The 18,643-nt window shown below is 36.7% G+C and overlaps 2 protein-coding genes across 2 annotated transcripts in view; one reads left to right on the top strand and one right to left on the bottom strand.

Annotated features, from left to right (window-relative positions):
- The first annotated feature begins 4,050 nt into the window (after positions 1 to 4,050).
- ndufa5 (NADH:ubiquinone oxidoreductase subunit A5) lies at positions 4,051 to 12,124 on the top strand. The gene is made up of 5 exons (XM_079580917.1): positions 4,051 to 4,138; positions 6,153 to 6,197; positions 8,064 to 8,180; positions 9,882 to 9,947; positions 11,963 to 12,124. The coding sequence occupies exons 1-5, from the start codon at positions 4,118 to 4,120 to the stop codon at positions 12,062 to 12,064; spliced, it is 351 nt and encodes a 116-aa protein (XP_079437043.1). The 5' UTR covers positions 4,051 to 4,117; the 3' UTR covers positions 12,065 to 12,124.
- Positions 12,125 to 12,171: 47 nt separating this feature from the next.
- cog5 (component of oligomeric golgi complex 5) overlaps positions 12,172 to 18,643 on the bottom strand; it is a 34,253-nt gene continuing 27,781 nt past the window's right edge. Inside the window, exons 20-22 of the mRNA XM_079580915.1 lie at positions 16,866 to 16,992; positions 14,339 to 14,418; positions 12,172 to 12,299 (exon numbers count right to left, since the gene is read on the bottom strand). Of these exons, the coding sequence (XP_079437041.1) occupies positions 12,176 to 12,299; positions 14,339 to 14,418; positions 16,866 to 16,992 (331 nt within the window). The 3' untranslated portion in view covers positions 12,172 to 12,175. The remainder of the gene's footprint in view (positions 12,300 to 14,338; positions 14,419 to 16,865; positions 16,993 to 18,643) is intronic.

Genomic DNA, 18,643 nt, shown 5'->3' with positions numbered 1-18,643 from the left:
TTCTTGTTGGGAATTCAACTCATTTTTTCATCAATTTTTCGTCTCATTTTTTGTAAAAAAATTTGGCATTTTTTGTCACATTTTTTTGTTAATTTTTTATCAATTTTTTGTCAAATTTTTATCACATTTTTGTCATATTTTTGATTTTTTTTCACAGTCACAATTTGTCATTTTTTATCACTTTTTTTTCTTCATTTTTTCATCATTTTTTTTTTATCAAATTTTGGTCATTTTTTTATTACATTTTTGTCACATTTTTGTAAAAAAAAATTATTTTTTTGTCACATTTTGTCATTTTTTTATTTATTTTTTCGTCAATTTTTTATCAAATTTTTGTCATTTTTTTGTCACATTTTTCTACTTTTTTTGTAATTTTTTGTCACATTTTGGTCATTTTTGTGTAAATTTTTGTCACATTTTTGAATTTTTTTGTCACTTTTTTGTCACTTTTTTTTCATTTTTTTTGAATTTTTTATCCAATTTTTGTCATTATTTTGTCAAATTTTTCTACTTTTTTTTGTTATTTTTTGTCACATTTTTGAATTTTTTTTATCACTTTTTTGTCCCTTTTTTTCATTTTTGATAAAAGTTTTGTCATTTTTTAAAATAATTTTTTGTCACATTTTGTCATTTTTTGTCACTTTTTTTTTTCATTTTTTCGTCAATTTTTTATCAATTTTTTGTCATTTTTTTGTCATTTTTTGTCACATTTTTGTCATTTTTGTGTCAAATTTTTATCACATTTTTGTCACTTTTTTTTTCATTTTTTCGTCAGTTTTTTATAAATTTTTTGTCATTTTTTTTATCCCACTTTTGTCATTTTTGTGTCAAATATTTCTTACTTTTTCATTGCTCTTTTAGTGTTGTTGTTGCTTTATTTTATCACATTTTGACCTTTTTTTTGTTTTGCTTTGATCCTCCTCGTTTCCTCGTTTTTGTCTCCATTTTGCCGCCTTTTCAAGAAGCTTTTAGATTGGGGTAAAGCTGGAGAAAACTTGGTTAAGGCGGGAGTGAAGAGGTTAAAGGGGGGGTTATATGGACCTGGAGCTGGGTTTGGAGCCACTAGCGCATCTTTGAGTGATCTGCGAGTCGGGGCCCGACCGATACCGTACATCAGGCCGATATCTGGGTGTTTTACGGTATCGGCCGATCGTCATTGTCACGGTAACGATAAACAAATGTCTAACTGTTGTTGGAAATATCTGAAAAACCTTATTTTATCGTTTCAAATGTCGCTCCTCTTGTTCTCGCACCTTAAGCCACATCACGACCACATGTTTTAGTTGTAGTTTTACATTTATAATCGCTAGTTTTAGTTTAATCTCATTTCTCTTGATCACTTCCTGCCTCCAGATGATGTCACAGATGATGTCACTGATGATGTCACTGATGATGTCACAAATCCAGGAATGTTCGTTTGTCTGGTGTAGTTGAGCCTGTGAAGCGAAGGGGGCGCTGCAGAGACACAGAACTGTCCCTGTGGTGTTTTGATTGGCTGATTCTGTCCAGCAGGTGTGCGGCCTGACAACAGAGCGGCAGCTGGAAGCCCTTTAACCTCTTAACTCCCACCTGAACCGAGCACTTTTTCTCCAGCTTTACCCCAATCTGAAAGCTTCTGGAGAAAAGGTGTGAAAATAGCGACAAAACTGAGATGAAAACGAGGATGGAAATGTGAGAAAAGTGAGAAAAAATGGACAGAAATTTGACAAAAAAGTGAGAGAAATTTGCTGAAAAATTGAGGAAAAAATTGACAGAAAAGTGATAAGAATTTGACAAAAAAATGGACCAAAAAAATCTCAAAATTTGTCGAAAAAGTGACAAAAAATTGACAAAAAATTGAGAAAAATTTGTCGAAAAATTGACAAAAAAATTGACCAAAAAAATCTAAACATTTGATGAAAAAGTGATAAGAATTTGATGAAAAAATGACAAAAAGTGACAAAAAAATGGACCAAAAAAAATAAAAAAAATTGCCGAAAAATGGCCAAAAAATTGAAAAAAAAAGTGAGACAAATGTGTCGAAAAATTGTGAAAAAATGCACAAAAAGTGATAAGAATTTGACAAAGAAATGGACAAAAAAAATCGAAAAATTTGACGAAAAAGTGACAAAAAATGGACAAAAATTTGACAAAAAAATGAGAAAAAATTGTCGAAAAATGGACAAAAAATGGACAGAAAAGTGATAAGAATTTGACGAAAAAGTGACAAAAAAATGGACCAAAAAAATTGACGAAAAAGTGAGAAAAATTTGACGAAAAATTGAGGAAAAATTTGACAAAAAGTGATAATAATTTGATGAAAAAATGACAAAAAGTGACCAAAAAATGGACCAAAAAAAATCATAAAAATTGACGAAAAAGTGACAAAAAAGTCACGACAATTTGACCAAAATGAGACGACTGCCCAGCACAAAAAGTGATGGAAAAAAAATCCGATGACGTGAGGAAAAAGATCAATTCAGTTTTGTAGATCTTAGCTTTCAAATGAGGCGTTACACTGACCTACAGGATTTGGGTAAAGCTGAACTGGAGAAAATGCTCTCGGTTCAGGCGGGAGTTAAGAGGTTAAGGAAATGACAGTTCCACCTCGACACCAATGTGAGAAACTCAACTGTACATAATACAAATAAACAACAGATGAAATATACTGTGATTTCACTCTGTGTTTTCTTCATTTGCTCGGAGGGACGGCCCTGACACTGTTTACACCTCAGAACAGTGACTTCAAATGAGTAATACGAAATTCAACCCATGTTTAGTTTGTGTGGGTTCAGGTTCATGTAGGTTTGGCTGGTAATGAGACGGCAGACACAGGTTTGCTACAGGCTTTGAAAGTGTGAAAGTGACAGATGTATCTATTCAGTGTAAAGTCAAAATCAGAGTCCAAGTCAAAAACATGTAAAAAGGTTGTGGCTGATACATGGGATGGGGGGGTAAGGGGAGGGGGTTTTATATCAGGGTCGCTCGGGAGTGAGGTGTCAAAAAGAAGAGGCAGTTTTTACAAGAATGAGAAGAGGACAAACCGGACTAAACAGAACGTTATGTCCAGAAACGGTAAAGTATCTCTTAACCTCTTAACTCCCTCCTGAACTGAGAGGATCTTTTTCCTCACGTCATCAGATTTTTGTTGGGTATTCAACTCATTTTTGTAACTTTTTTATCACATTTTTGTCATTTTTTTGTCAATTTTTTGTCAACTTTTTATCATATTTTTGTCATTTTTTGACAATTTTTTTTATCACATTTTTTTCCTTTTTTTTGTCCTTTTTTGTCATTTTTTTATCACATTTTTGTCAATTTTTTATCGCATTTCTGTCAATTTTTTATCACATTTTTGTCATTTTTTAGTCAATTTTTTATCACATTTTTGTAAATTTTTTATCACATTTTTGTCAATTTTTTATCACATTTTTGTCATTTTCTTTTCATTTTTTTGTTAATTTTTTGTCATTTTTTTGTCCATTTTTTTTATCATATTTTGGACATTTTTTTTTCATTTTTTTGGTCCTTTTTTGTCAAATTTTTTTTATCACATTTTTTTCATTTTTTGGGTCATTTTTTGTCAATTTTTTATCACATTTTTGTCAATTTTTTTCATTTTTTGTTAATTTTTGTTAATTTTTTGTCAATTTTTTAATCACATTTTTGTCATTTTTTGGGTCATTTTTTCGCCAATTTTTGTCAATTTCTTGTGACATTTTTGCCACTTTTTCATCAATTTTTTGTCACTTTTTTCTCACATTTCCATCATTGTTTTCGTCTCAGTTTTGTCACTATTTTCACACCTTTTTCCAGAAGCTTTTGGATTGGGGTAAAGCCAAACTGGAGAAAATGTGCTCGGTTCAGGTGGGAGTCAAGGGGTTAAAAGACATTTCATCTCTGACGTCAGATCACAGAGTAATAAAATATATGTTTGAATTTTTAAAACACACCGGACTCATTGACAGAACATAATGTGGTTCTTTCCCGCTCGTGCACCATCTCCCCGGTGGGTGGCGGTAATGCGCTCAGTCAGTCCGCACCTGCCGTTAAACAGCCGCAGAAGAAGAAGCGGAGCGTTAACCGCCTGAGCCGCAGGGGGCAGCAGAGCGCCGGAGCTGCACTGGTGAAGACAAAGATGGCGGGCGTGCTAAAGAAGGTACAGAGGTCATTCCGTTTCTTTACTGTTACACACATTTACGCTGATATTGGGGGGGTTTGGGTGGTTTTGGTGGCGTCACCCCCGCAGACGGACCGCGGGTTCCTCTCGGGGGGGTCTTTGTGTTCGGAGCGCGCGCAGACCGGAACGTAAACACCGTTTCTGCCGTCGCGAGCTCATCACAGCTCCAGAAAACCTCCGACAGAAAAGCTCCTCACGGTGTTAGAATCACTCAGAACCGACGTGCACGAGCGGGAGACTGTCCGGGTCTGCTGTGAGGAGAAAGAAACGAATAAGCGACGAAAATACGACTTAACCTCTTAACTCACACCTGAACATGGTTTCTCCTGTTCTCCAAATTCTCCAAAACGAAAAGCTTCTTCAAAATGGCGACCAAAAACGAGAAGAAAATGAGGATGTAAATTGACAAAAAAGAGAAAAATCCAGCAAAAAAAATGGTAAAAATCCAGGGAAAAAAGTGACAAAAATACAGCAGAAAAAATGACAAAAATTCAGTAAAAAAATGAGAAAAATACAGCAAAAAAGTGACAAAATTCCAGCGAAAAATGGCAAAAATCCAGCAAAAAAGTGACAAAATTCAGCAAAAAAATGACAAAATTCCAGCAAAAAAGTGACAAAAATCCAGCAAAAAATGGCAAAAATCCAGCAAAAAAGTGACAAAAATTCAGCAAAAAATGGCAACAATCCAGCAAAAAAGTGACAAAAATCCAGCAAAAAATGGCAAAAATCCAGCAAAAAAATGACAAAAATACAGCAGAAAAAATGACAAAAATTCAGTAAAAAAATGAGAAAAATACAGCAGAAAAAATGGCAAAAATCCAGCAAAAAAATGACAAAAATACAGCAAAAAAGTGACAAAATTCCAGCGAAAAAGTGACAAAATCCAGCAAAAAAGTGACAAAAATCCCGCAAAAAAATGGCAAAAATCCAGCAAAAAAGTGACAAAAATTCAGCAAAAAATGGCAAAAATCCAGCAAAAAAAATGACAAATTCAGCAAAAAAGACAAAAATCCAGCAAAAAGTGACAAAAATCCAGCAAAAAAATGACAAAAATCCAGCAGAAAAAATGACAAAAATTCAGTAAAAAAATGAGAAAAATACAGCAAAAAAGTGACAAAATTCAGCAAAAAAATGACAAAAATACAGCAAAAAATGGCAAAAATCCAGCAAAAAAGTGACAAAAATCCCGCAAAAAAGTGACAAAAATTCAGCAAAAAAGTGACAAAAATTCAGCAAAAAATGGCAAAAATCAAGCAAAAAAAGGGACAAAAATCCAGCAAAAAAGGGACAAAAATCAAGCAAAAAAAAGACAAATTCAGCAAAAAAAAAGACAAAAATCCAGCGAAAAAGTGACAAAAATTCAGCAAAAAATGACACAAATCCAGCAAAAAATGACAAGAATTCAGCAAAAAAAATGGCAAATTTCAGCAAAAAAATGACAAAAATCCAGCCTAAAAGTGACAAAAGAGCAGCAAAAAAAGTGACAAAAAGTGACAATAATCCAGCAAAAAATGTGACAAAAATGCATAAAAAAAGAAACAAAAGTGCCATTAAAAAAGTGAAGAAAAAAAAACTCATAACGGAAATAAAAAGTGACGACAATGGAGGAGAGAATGCATTTGGTTTTGGCGGGTGGTAAGAGGTTAAAAGTGACGACAACACAAGGAAAAAAATGTCAGCTCAGTTTTGTGGGTCTTAGCTTTCAAATGAGGCGTTACAGTCAAGCAGCTTTGAGATTTGGGTAAAGCTGAAATGAAGAAAATATACTTTGTTTAAGGCTTAAGAGGTTAAAATGTAATAGAGTTCGGGAAATTCCACAGTGACCATGGAGATCCGCCATCTTTGCAGCCGTTAGCATACATTTCCATTGACTGACATTAGCTAAAACAGTCTGAACAGCTCCGTTAGCTGCTATTCTTTTAACTATTGATTTGACTGAAGCAGTTTTGTGCAGAAAGATGATTAAATGGTTTTGTGTGTCCTTGTGTTTCAGACCACGGGGCTGGTGGGCCTCGCCGTGTCCCAGAACCCACACGAGGTGAGCGTTTTCCAGCATGTCCCTAACGTATCAGACAAAACGGTCTCTCTTCCTTCTTTAAATGATTCGGTTCTTGATGCACTCGCTCTGTTAGCTTCCTTAACCTGAATCAGAGGAGAGTGAGCAGCTAGGTTAGCTACTGTTAATAACATATGAGCTTTACATTTCTATTGGAAACGGTTAAGGCTATTCATCATTTTCAGGCGTACATAAAATGATCCTGCATTATAGGGCTGTGCGATTAATCGAAATTCGATTACGATTTCGATTACAACAGTAAACGATTACAAAATTATCGCAAAAAATCGATTCTAATTTTTGTTTTCAATTTTTGTTATTTTATTTTTATTTATTTTTTTTAAAAATTTCTTCGAATTTTTAATTTTTTAATTTTTGTCTTTTTTTTGCTGGATTTTTGTCTTTTTTTATGGATTTTTGTCTTTTTTTATGGATTTTTGTATTTTTTGTAATGGATTTTTGTCATTTTTTGCTGGATTTTTGTCACTTTTTATGGATTTTTGTCATTTTTTTGCTGGATTTTTGTCATTTTTTTGCTGGATTTTTGTCTTTTTTTATGGATTTTTGTCATTTTTTTTATGGATTTTTGTCTTTTTTTTAATGGATTTTTGTCTTTTTTTTGCTGGATTTTTGTCTTTTTTTATGGATTTTTGTCATTTTTTTAATGGATTTTTGTATTTTTTGTAATGGATTTTTGTCATTTTTTGCTGGATTTTTGGCTTTTTTGCTGGATTTTTGTCTTTTTTTTGCTGGATTTTTGTCACTTTTTATGGATTTTTGTCATTTTTTTAATGGATTTTTGTCATTTTTTTGGCTGGATTTTTGTCTTTTTTTAAATGGATTTTTGTCTTTTTTTTTGATGGATTTTTGTCTTTTTTTAATGGATTTTTGTCTTTTTTTAATGGATTTTTGTCACTTTTTTGATGGATTTCTTTAAAGGCAACAAATCGTTTGAATAATCATGATTTCAATTATGACAAAAATAATCGTGATTATTATTTTTTCAATAATCGAGCAGCCCTACTGCATTGAAGCATATTTGTCTGGATTAGTAAAGTCAAACATAAAAGTTTCAGTTGGGCCCAGGTGCTTCAGGTTAAACAGCGTAAAAGGTAAATAACTCCTGCCCGCGAGTGCTGCATATCGGTGTTTACTTCCAGGGAAAAGTGTTTCCGGGTTAGTCCTGTTGTGTTGTGATTCTGTGCTGATGTTGTGTCGTTGAGCCTGACTGAGATCCTCGTAATAGAGTTCGGGAAATTCTACAGTTACCATGGAGATCGGCCATCTTTGCAGCTGTTAGCATACATTTCCATTGACTAACATTAGCTAAAAACAGTTTATAAAGTGGAGAAAAAAGCCGCGGAACAGCTCCGTTAGCTGCTGAGTCACTGCTGGTAAAAACATCTAACTCACTCAAGTGTTTTAATGTGAACAATAACTCCAGTATTTTAACTTTTAAAATCTCCACTAGTTTACAATTGCTGCCAATCCCATAATGCTTAGCGATATGACGTCACATTCCCGAACTCTATAGCTGCGGAGACGGGCCTTCAGTGACCGGCTAATAACCCACACAAAATAGTCCCGTAGTCTGGCAGATTTAGTGAGTTTAGTCAATGAAAAAAACATTTATTATGAATGTTACGTTTGTGGGACCCTGGTATAAGCGGATTAAACAACCATGTCGTGCTTTATAACTGTCTGATGCACGGCTGCAACTTGTTTAATCTTTACTAAACTGGCTTTAAACGTAAATGTTTTGTAAATGATGACATTGTTCATGTGCTCTGGCAAACGCGCTGTGTTGACCCGGTGCCGTTTGTTTAAACTCTTGTTTTGTGTCCACAGCGGCTGAGGGTCCTGTACTCCAAGATCCTGGCGTCGCTGCAGACCATGCCTCAGGACGCCGCCTACAGGAAGTACACGGAACAGCTGGTCAGCGAGCGGCTGCACCACGTCACAACGGTACGCTCCGCCCTACACTGTTCGCTCTGCCCTACACTGTTCGCTCCGCCCTACACTGTTCGCTCTGCCCTACACTGTTCGCTCCGCCCTACACTGTTCGCTCCGCCCTACACTGTTCGCTCTGCCCTACACTGTTCGCTCTGCCCTACACTGTTCGCTCTGCCCTACACTGTTCGCTCCTCCCTACACTGTTCGCTCCTCCCTACACTGTTCGCTCCTCCCTACACTGTTCGCTCCTCCCTACACTGTTCGCTCTGCCCTACACTGTTCGCTCCGCCCTACACTGTTCGCTCCGCCCTACACTGTTCGCTCCGCCCTACACTGTTCGCTCCGCCCTACACTGTTCGCTCCGCCCTACACTGTTCGCTAGGGCTGCTCGATTATTGAAAATATAATAATCACGATTATTTTTGTCATAATTGAAATCACGATTATTCAAACGATTATTTGTTGCCTTTAAAAAAATCCATCAAAAAAGTAACAAAAATCCATCAAAAAAGTGACAAAAATCCAGCAAAAAAAGACAAAAATCCAGCAAAAAAGTGACAAAAATCCAGCAAAAAAGTGACACAAATCCGGCAAAAAAGTGACACAAATCCGGCAAAAAAGTGACACAAATCCGGCAAAAAAGTGACACAAATCCGGCAAAAAAGTGACACAAATCCATCAAAAAAAGTGACACAAATCCATCAAAAAAAGTGACAAAAATCCAGCAAAAAAAAGTGACAAAAATCCAGCAAAAAAAGTGACAAAAATCCAGCAAAAAAGTGACAAAAATCCATCAAACGATTATTTGTTGCCTTTAAAAAAATCCAGAAAAAAAGTGACAAAAATCCAGAAAAAAAGTGACAACAATCCATCAAAAAAAGTGACAAAAATCCATCAAAAAAAGTGACAAAAATCCATCAAAAAAAGTGACAAAAATCCAGAAAAAAGACAAAAATCCATCAAAAAAAGTGACAAAAATCCATCAAAAAAAAATCCATCAAAAAAGTGACAAAAATCCATCAAAAAAGTGACAAAAATCCATCAAAAAAAGTGACACAAATCCATCAAAAAGACAAAAATCCATCAAAAAAAGACAAAAATCCATCAAAAAAGTGACAAATCCAGCAAAAAATGACAAAAATCCAGCAAAAAAAGTGACAAAAATCCAGCAAAAAAGTGACAAAAATCCAGCAAAAAAGTGACAAAAATCCAGCAAAAAAAGACAAAAATCCATCAAAAAAAAGACAAAAATCCATCAAAAAAAAGACAAAAATCCATCAAAAAAAAGACAAAAATCCATCAAAAAAAAGACAAAAATCCATCAAAAAAAAAGACAAAAATCCATCAAAAAAAAGACAAAAATCCATCAAAAAAAAGACAAAAATCCATCAAAAAAGTGACAAAAATTCAGCAAAAAAGTGACAAAAATCTCAAAATTAAAAATTAGAAGAAAAAAAAATGTGGAAAAAAACCCAACAAAAAATTAAATATAATCGATTTTTTGCGATTATGCTAATTTTGTAATCGTTTACTGTTGTAATCGAAATCGTAATCGAATTTCAATTAATTGCACAGCCCTACTGTTCGCTCCTCCCTACACTGTTCGCTCCGCCCTACACTGTTCGCTCCGCCCTACACTGTTCGCTCCTCTCCACACTGTTTGCTCTGCCCTACACGTGTTTTTCAGGAGTGTTTTTTTCACTTATTTTTCAGGAGCCCAACGTGGACAAGCTGGAGCAGAAGATCAGCTGTGGACAGATCGAGGAGGTGATTTTCCAGGTGGGTCCCGTGTAGAAGAAGCAGAAATGATTCACTTCCAAATGTGTTCGGTTAAGGTGGTCAAATATCGGCTCGTCATGTCATTTGAATATCATGAAAAAGTTCATTTATTTCTGTAATTCAACTTAAACTGTGAAACTAATATATGATGTAGATCAGGAGGCCCAAACTTATAATAGTTACTAAGTTAACCCGTTAACTTCCACCTGAACAGAGCACATTTACTCCAGTTTGGCTTTACCCCAATCCAAAAGCTTCTGGGAAAAAGGAAACTGACGAAAACAATGATGGAAATGTGACAAAAACATTGACAAAAATGTGACGAAAAATTGATGAAAAAGTGGCAAAAATGTCACAAGAAATTGACAAAAATGGACGAAAAAATGACAAAAATTGGACAAAAAAATGATTAAAAAATGGACAAAAAAACTTCAAAAAATGAGAAAAATTTGACCAAAAATGGACAAAAAAACGATAAAAATTAGACCAAAAAATGTGACAAATAACAAAAATGTGATCAAAATTTGACCAAAAAAATTACAAAGAAATTACCAAAAAAATGACAAAGTTACATAAATGAGTTGAATACCCATCAAAAAAAATCTAATGACATGAGGGAAAAGATCCCCTCGGTTCAGGTGGGAGTTAAGAGGTTAATAGTTTATTTTTTTATCGGTATATATTTGCATTTGAGGATATATATGCAAACAACATGCTGCATTAAAACAAATGTTAATTGTGGCAAAATCCTAGTTTCAGTTGAACAAATCAACAATTGTAGCAATAAAATGCCAAATGTAAACAACAGTTTGAGTCACTTCACCTCATTCATTTGTTAACTCAAAGAAAATGTCTTTTTTTTTAACGTGTACCTTTGTAATAAAAGTTGTAAAACGGTGAAAGTTGATGCTACAACGCTCTGTGATAAACACCAAGACACCACAACAGTGTTTCCTTAACTTTGCGAAAGGAGTGAAACAGCGCCCCCAATTTGACGCTGGTGGCCAAAAAGTGAACTGCATCTATATTTACCATTGAGAATGAATGAGAGAAAGGTGGTATTAACCTCTTAACTCCCACCTGAACCGAGCACATTTTCTCCAGTTTGGCTTTACCCTAATCAAAAAGCTTGAGAAAACAACTCAAACAGCTACAAAAAATAAGAAAACAAGGATGTAAACGCAACAAAAATGTGACACAAATTCAACAAAAATGTGACAAAAGTTCAACAAAAATGTGACAAAAATGTGACAAAAATTCAGCAAAAATGTGACAAAAATTCAACCAAAAAGTGACAAAAATTCAACAAAAATGTGACACAAATTCGACAAAAATGTGACAAAAATTCAACCAAAATGTGACAAAAATTCAACAAAAAAATGACAAAAATTCAACCAAAAAGTGACAAATGTGACAAAAATGTGACAAAAATTTAACAAAAAAGTGACAAAAAATTCAAAAATGTGACAAAAATTAAACCAAAAAGTGACAAATGTGACAAAAATGTGACAAAAATTCAACAAAAAAGTGACAAATTCAAAAATGTGACAAAAATTCAACCAAAAAGTGACAAAAATTCAGCAAAAATGTGACAAAAATTCAACTAAAATGTGACAAAAATTCAACTAAAATGTGACAAAAATTCAACTAAAATGTGACAAAAAATCAACAAAAATGTGACAAAAAAACCAAAAAGTGACAAAAATTCAACTAAAATGTGACAAAAATTCAACTAAAATGTGACAAAAATTCAACTAAAATGTGACCAAAATTTAAACAAAGGTGACACAACACAGCAACAACACGAGGAAAATATCAGTTTTGTGGGTCTTAGCTTTCAAATGAGGTGCTACACAGGCCTATATAATGGCCAAAAAGGACAGAATGCATTTGGTTGAGGTTAACCACAGCAGCCCCACTTAGACTCATTACATGCAAACTGACATGTCCGACCTTTCTTTTAATGTTGATGACGGTGGAAATGAAGTGTTTATTTTGTGTCTGTGCTCGTTCAGGCCGAGGTTGAGCTGGGCCTGTCCCGGAAGATGTCCGAGTGGAAGGCCTGGGAGCCGCTGGTGGAGGAGCCGCCGCCGAACCAGTGGAAGTGGCCCATTTAAGAGCCGCGTGTGACCGTCTGCTTAATGTGTAAATAAAGATGTCTCCATATTGAAACACGTGACTTTTATTTCACACAGAAGTACTGGGGAGGGGGGGTTAGGGTTCGGGGGTCAGGCTCGGAGCTCCGGGGCAGCGCTGGCTCTCTGCAGAAGCTGGAGCATGATGGGGTAGATGGGGGTGAACTCTTTGCCCTGCCTGGCCCGCACGGACTGGACGTACGCCTCCACACTGGCTCTGCAGGACAAAGACAAAACACATCAGTCTCATGAGCAGCGGGATCCGATACCGATACGATACTAAAATATCGGTCATCCAGAAAAGGAAACGGAACAATATCAGGCTAATCTCCAATGCAAGAAATGTGTGGAAAAGGAAAGTATTAGTCATTAAAAAAAGAGCAAAAATGAAGGAAACAAACTGGGAAAATATTTGAGCTGAAACAAGCCACTTCCTATAGATACAGACGCCATCTCTGGACTCGCCCATATATGGTCATGGGGGAAAACAATTGAGAAAAATCTAAACTTTCTCTAATTATTCAAAAACTACTGTAACAAATGCTGAATAATGAACATAGTTTCTAATAAAAGATACAAAGACATGGAGAGGAGGAAAGTGGTTCAACAGCCCATAAATACATGAATAACAGAGATGCTACATGTTAGCATCGTGCTAGTGCTAATAGGGCAGCTCGATTATTGAAAAAATAATCCCGATTATTTGTTGCCTTTAAAAAAATCCAGCAAAAAAGTGACAAAAATCCATCAAAAAAAGACAAAAATTCAGCAAAAAAGTGACAAAAATCCATCAAAAAAGTGACAAAAATCCATCAAAAAAGTGACAAAAATCCATCAAAAAAGTGACAAAAATCCATCAAAAAAGTGACAAAAATCCATCAAAAAAGTGACAAAAATCCAGCAAAAAAAGACAAAAATTCAGCAAAAAAGTGACAAAAATCCATCAAAAAAGTGACAAAAATCCAGCAAAAAAATTAATTGGAAAAAAAAGAAAAAGAAAAGAAAAATTTGACCAAAAAAATTATAATCGATTTTTTGCGATTATGCTAATGTTGTAATCGTTTACTGTTGTAATCGAAATCGTAATCGAATTTCGATTAATTGCACAGCCCTAAGTGCTAACTGCGACGGCCGTTTTCCGCTTCTACTGAACAACCTGCTGCGATTAAACATCCATATGGACCTGATTTAGGCTTTACTTTATTTGTATGTGATACATGAGTTTAGATTTCGCCAGAAAATGGCTAAAGAGTGAAAACAGGTTTCCCAAAAGATAATATTTTCCTACTAAAAAACTACAAAAAACTCTTCAATGAATATTTGTGAAACTCAACAGAGAGTTACTGAACAGACTTACGTATCAGACCCATGAGCCAAACATGCTGAACCTACTGCTATAAAAGTCATATTTACCAAAAACGGTACATCCGGTTTAGCAGAGACAAAGCTAACGGCGCAGCAGCTATGCTAACCCCGGAAGTAGTGACTTTAGTAAATATTACTTTTTTGGCTAATGAGCGAGAACTAAGTAGGTTCAGTAACTCTCCGCTGAGTTTCAGAAATATTGATGGATGTTTTTAACAGTTTTTAATGTTTTAGTTTAAGTATTTAACTAGATCAGTATAAACATCTCAATTTGAGCATAATAATCCAAGTTTTGACCAGTTAAGATGTTGTTAGGCGTTTGTCCTGGATTATTTCACTTGTTCTGAGATGTTTCTGACTCATTTCGATACATTTCGTCCTTATTTCAGGTCATTTTCTTTGCCAATGGGGAAAGAAAATTGGTCTTATCTCATTGGCGATTTTACTTTCTTATTTCAAGCGAGATTTACCCTAGAACTGGTGTGAAATGTCCTCAAACAAGCAAAGTAAACTCGGTCCGATCAGGAAAAGTGTCTAAATGAGTGAAAACCGCTCAAAACAAGAAACATTTACTCAATTCAAGTCATTTAAGCCAATGCTTTTGTAGTGTAGTGTCTTTAATGATAATCACACAATGGAAATAGTGTTGAAAACTTTAACCAAGTGCTGTACCTCTATAGTTACTGTACCTCTATAGTTACTGGGCGACTGTACGTGACATAAAAATAAAGTCATGTAAACGCCTTTTTCATGTGGAGAAGTGGTGATAATATCCCTAAACATGTGAGTAGTGTTGCTCAATAAAAACCTTCAGACCTATATATCACCAATAATGATCAGATTCGACATTTGTGGACTTCGTTAGAGAAGCAGCAGAGTGAGCGTTCGTACCGGATGAGTGCGAGCCGGTCCCTCTCTGACGGGTGGTCATCGAGCCACTGGGCGTATCGGGCGACGGACCAGTCCGCCCTCTGAAACAACAACAACAACAACAACAACAAGCACAGCAGTCAGAAAACAAACCCGACTCTCTCGGACCAGAGGAGTACTGGGAACTACAATACTTCAGCTGGTGAAACAAGCATGTGTCTCCACTCATTAGTTTCTCCATTTGATTTGGCTTTACATCTTACTTAAGGTAGAGTCAACAAGCAAAGGTGAAAGGATTTATCTGTGTGGAATGAGCAGGGACGAATCCGAGTGTACAGGGGCTGAGGCGTTACAGGGGAACCACTGACAGAAAAATATTATTTGAGATTTATTATTATTATTGTTACACCATGGTCTGGGTGAATACTGGATTCTGATTGGCTGGTGCATTATTTTGGTGTAACCACACACGTAGTCCGGTAGTTAAATCACTGGGATGTCACTCCGCTGTGGCGTCGCCATAGCAACGCATGACACAGCTGAATCAGATAAAGGCGTAATTAGTGACTGACAGGAACGTATGAGATGGATTTAGTGTTTGCTAAATGTTTGTAGAGGAGAGTGAGCAGCTAGGTTAGCTACTGTTAATAACATATGAGCTTTACATTTCTATTGGAAACGGTTAAGGCTATTCATCATTTTCAGGCGTACATAAATGATCCTGCATTGAAGCATATTTGTCTGGATTAGTAAAGTCAAACATAAAAGTTTCAGTTGGGGGGGCCCAGGTGTGAGCGACTCCACCGCAGCTGTTTCCATAAACAGTTGAGCTGGTTGAGCTAGCTAGCTTTAGCTTCAGGTTAAACCTTGAAAAAGGTAAATAACTCCTGCCCACGAGTGCCGCATATTAGGGATGGGCGATACCACATTTTTTGGAAATGATACGATTCATTTCATATGGGTGATTGTATTTCAATCAATATGCATCTCTAAAACTGGTTATTGTATATAATTAACTGGTCAGTTAAAATTATATTAGGCTACTTTAACTGGTTAATTAAACAATACTAATGTGAAATTAAATACATAAACAAAATTTAAATTAATACTTAAATGACAAACAGAACCGAAACCAGAATGATCAGCCCGGCTCAGTTCAATCCTTTGCTGTTGTGACTGTTTTGGCTCAGAACAAAGAAATAAATCATCCTTTTGTGTTGATAATTGCTGCCCTGCCTTTCCTTTTACATATGCAAATTAGTATCGATACTTTTTGCCCAATATCGATGCTTAAAAAATAGCCGTTTGGTATCGATATATCGATACTTTGGTATCGATCCGCCCATCCCTACCGCATATCGGTGTTTACTTCCACGGAAAAGTGTTTCCGGGTTAGTCCTGTTGTGTTGTGATTCTGTGCTGGTGTTGTTGCAGATTTAGTGAGTTTAGTCAATGAAACAAACATTTATTATAAATGTTACGTTTGTGGGACCCTGGTATAAGCGGATTAAACAACGAGGAGCCGCGTTAGACGTTATAATGACTCCGCGTTGTTTAATCCTTACTTATTATATGATATTTCTGACTGCCGGAAAAGCAGCTCATGTTTAAAAGACTCTTTTTCTCTGAAGTAAACCCCCCTGTAGTAATATTACTACTACTACTTAATTCCCAGTATTTTTCTTTTTGTTGACATCATACTAATGAATTCTTATTTACAATGCTGGAATATAATCCTGCATTGGGCTCATTTATGCATTTGTGCCTCGTGTGGTAAAAAAAAAAAAACCCATAGCTGCGTGGCTCATTTCATCAATGTAAAACTTCTCTCGTTCATAGCGCTTTAATCGCGGGGCTGTCGTGTTTATTTGATCAGAAATGCTAAGATAATACATGGGTGTTCAGGCCCCGCTGTGTTCCAGTAATGCTCACTTACGTGAGCGGGTCCGCGGTTCGCATTTCCTCGTCTTTTTCTCATTTTGTTGCGGTGCAAATGTTGAAGTGACTTCGATGTAAAAAGTCGAAAAACTCTTCCTTCACGGAGAGCGCCTGCACAGCGCCGTTTCGCTGGAATACTCGTCGTATTTTTCAGCTAAAACCGTGCAAAAGTCGGCCGTGGAGAGCGTATATCTGCTGCTGTAAACGTGCTGTCCTGAGTCTGCAGCAGCTCCGGCTGCAGGACGTGCGGGCGGCGCCGCCGAGAGAAAGGCAGCGAGCCGGAGCCGCAGATTCAATGTCATTTGAGCTTATAATTATCGGGCCGAATTATCGGCCGAATTTTTTTTTATCGGCTTTATCGGGGATGGCGCCAAAATGCCGATAAATGCCGATAATTATCGGCGGCCGATATTATCGTGCATCCCTAGATTTGATATAAAAAAATAAAAAATGTGAAGTCTGTAGGAGCTGCTAAAGTGGAGATATTGTCACCACACTGATTTATTTGGTGTGAATTAATTAATATAGTGAAGATTGCACTGATGCTAAGAAAGCTTGAATCACATGTGTTTTCCTGTAGTGTCTCTGAGTGGAGTCTGAGAGCACAGACCTGGTGCGGGGCCTTCAGCTCCGGGGGGCCCCTGGAGAAGAGCAGGTGTAGGATGGTGCTGTAGGGGATGAGTTCTCCCACGGCCGGGTTCGACGCCACCAGCTCCGAGGTCTGGAACAGCAGCGGCCTGTGCAAACACACACATTATCACTTCCTGTTTCTGTCTAAGTAACAGAGGTCATTATTTGATCCTGGGCCAGATCTTGTGGTTCTTAGCTCAGGCTGTAGAGCAGACGACTGCGCAGACGGGTGCGCTCCTTCCAATCTTCAGTGTCATACCTTGCGCAAAAAGTGGGCAGGACAGGAGGGGGGACGGACTTGCATTGCGATGTTGTGGTGCCGCCCCCTCCCCATGCTTTCCCCAGACCTGAAGGCGGTGGTTTGCGAGGTTTCTCTTGTAAACGCGTAACATGCTGATGCAGCGCAATGTTTAGTAAAGATTAAAGAAATAAAACTGTCCCTCCGCTGCTGCAGATCCAAAGTGAGCGGGCGGGACAGAGAGGCCTCGTGTTGGACACCGGTCGACTGCGCAAAGTTACGAAATGTACAGGATTTAATTGATCAGAAAGTGTCATATCGGCTGCAGAGGAGTTACAGAGTTACGCAGCAGCTGCAAGAAAACTGTAGCGTGTTGGAACATTTGCGCTACAGCTGCAGGATTCTAATTTATTTGTCACATTTTGTCATTTTTTTGTCAATTTTTGTCAAATTTTTGTCATTTTTTTGGGTCAATTTTTAGCACATTTTTGTCACATTTTTCTAATTTTTTGTCACATTTATGTCATTTTTTGTCAATTTTTTATCCATTTATTGTCCATTTTTTGTAATTTTATGGTCAAATTTTTATCAAATTTTTGTCATTTTTTGGTCAAATGTTTGTCACATTTTTCTAATTTTTTTGTCACATTTTTCTAATTTTTTTGTCATTTTTTGTCACATTTTTCTAATTTTTTGGTCAAATTTTTATCACGTTTTTGTCACATTTTTCTAATTTTTTGTTGTGTGACTAATGTATTGTGTGTGTCTAATGTGTTGTGTGTGCGTGTTGTGTGTGTGTGTGACTAATGTGTTGTGTGTGTGTGTGTGTGTGTTGTGTGTGTGTGACTAATGTATGTGTGTGTGTGTGCGCGGCTGAATTGGAAAACAAAGAAAAGTTGCTCTGCGCCCTGTGAAATGCGCTTCTTTCTTTTGGACTGAGCTGTGGCTGCACAAGGAGCCTCATCAGGAGGTAAAGACGAGGGAGGGATTCGGTGAATGAAATCTCCTGTCTGCAGCGTCACGTGATCTCGGTCACGTGATCTCGCTCGAGTCTGGAGGAGACGGGGACAAGGGTGAAAACAAGAAGGTTCAGATGGATCCAAACTCTTTAATCTTCACTGACGTCTCTGTATCACCACTAACATTGAAGAAGTCTCTCCCTTGTCCTCAGATCAATCGGTCCCTTTCCACGTTTATTTGTTCACGAGCGTATTGGAACATTTGCGCTACAGCTGCAGGATTCTTGGCGCGGCTGAATTGGAAAACAAAGAAAAGTTGCTCTGCGCCCTGTAAAATGTGCTTCTTTCTTTTGGACTGAGCTTTGGCGACACAAGGAGCATCATCAGGAGGTAAAGACTGACACACGATGGAAACGTCTCCGTAAAACTCAGATCAGACCTGGTGTTGTGGCACTTGAGGCACGTGTGGTTTATTTATGGAAAACTGTTGTTGTTTTGGTGTTAGGTGCGCGTTGATCTACTGTATCAAAGATTTAGTTTTCAACACAGCTACTTTAGTGG

Source organism: Gobius niger (assembly GCF_951799975.1).
Source record: "Gobius niger genome assembly, chromosome: 22".
Lineage (NCBI taxonomy): Eukaryota > Metazoa > Chordata > Actinopteri > Gobiiformes > Gobiidae > Gobius > Gobius niger.
This window is presented reverse-complemented; position numbering and strand designations above follow the sequence as displayed.

What these genes read in the sequence shown, in the direction of transcription:
- ndufa5 (XM_079580917.1), top strand. Translation starts at nt 4,118, where the DNA reads ATGGCGGGCGTGCTAAAGAAG. An exon ending in TGGCGGGCGTGCTAAAGAAG is followed by an intron (nt 4,139 to 6,152) that starts GTACAGAGGTCA and finishes CTTGTGTTTCAG; the next exon opens with ACCACGGGGCTGGTGGGCCT. An exon ending in GGCTGCACCACGTCACAACG is followed by an intron (nt 8,181 to 9,881) that starts GTACGCTCCGCC and finishes CTTATTTTTCAG; the next exon opens with GAGCCCAACGTGGACAAGCT.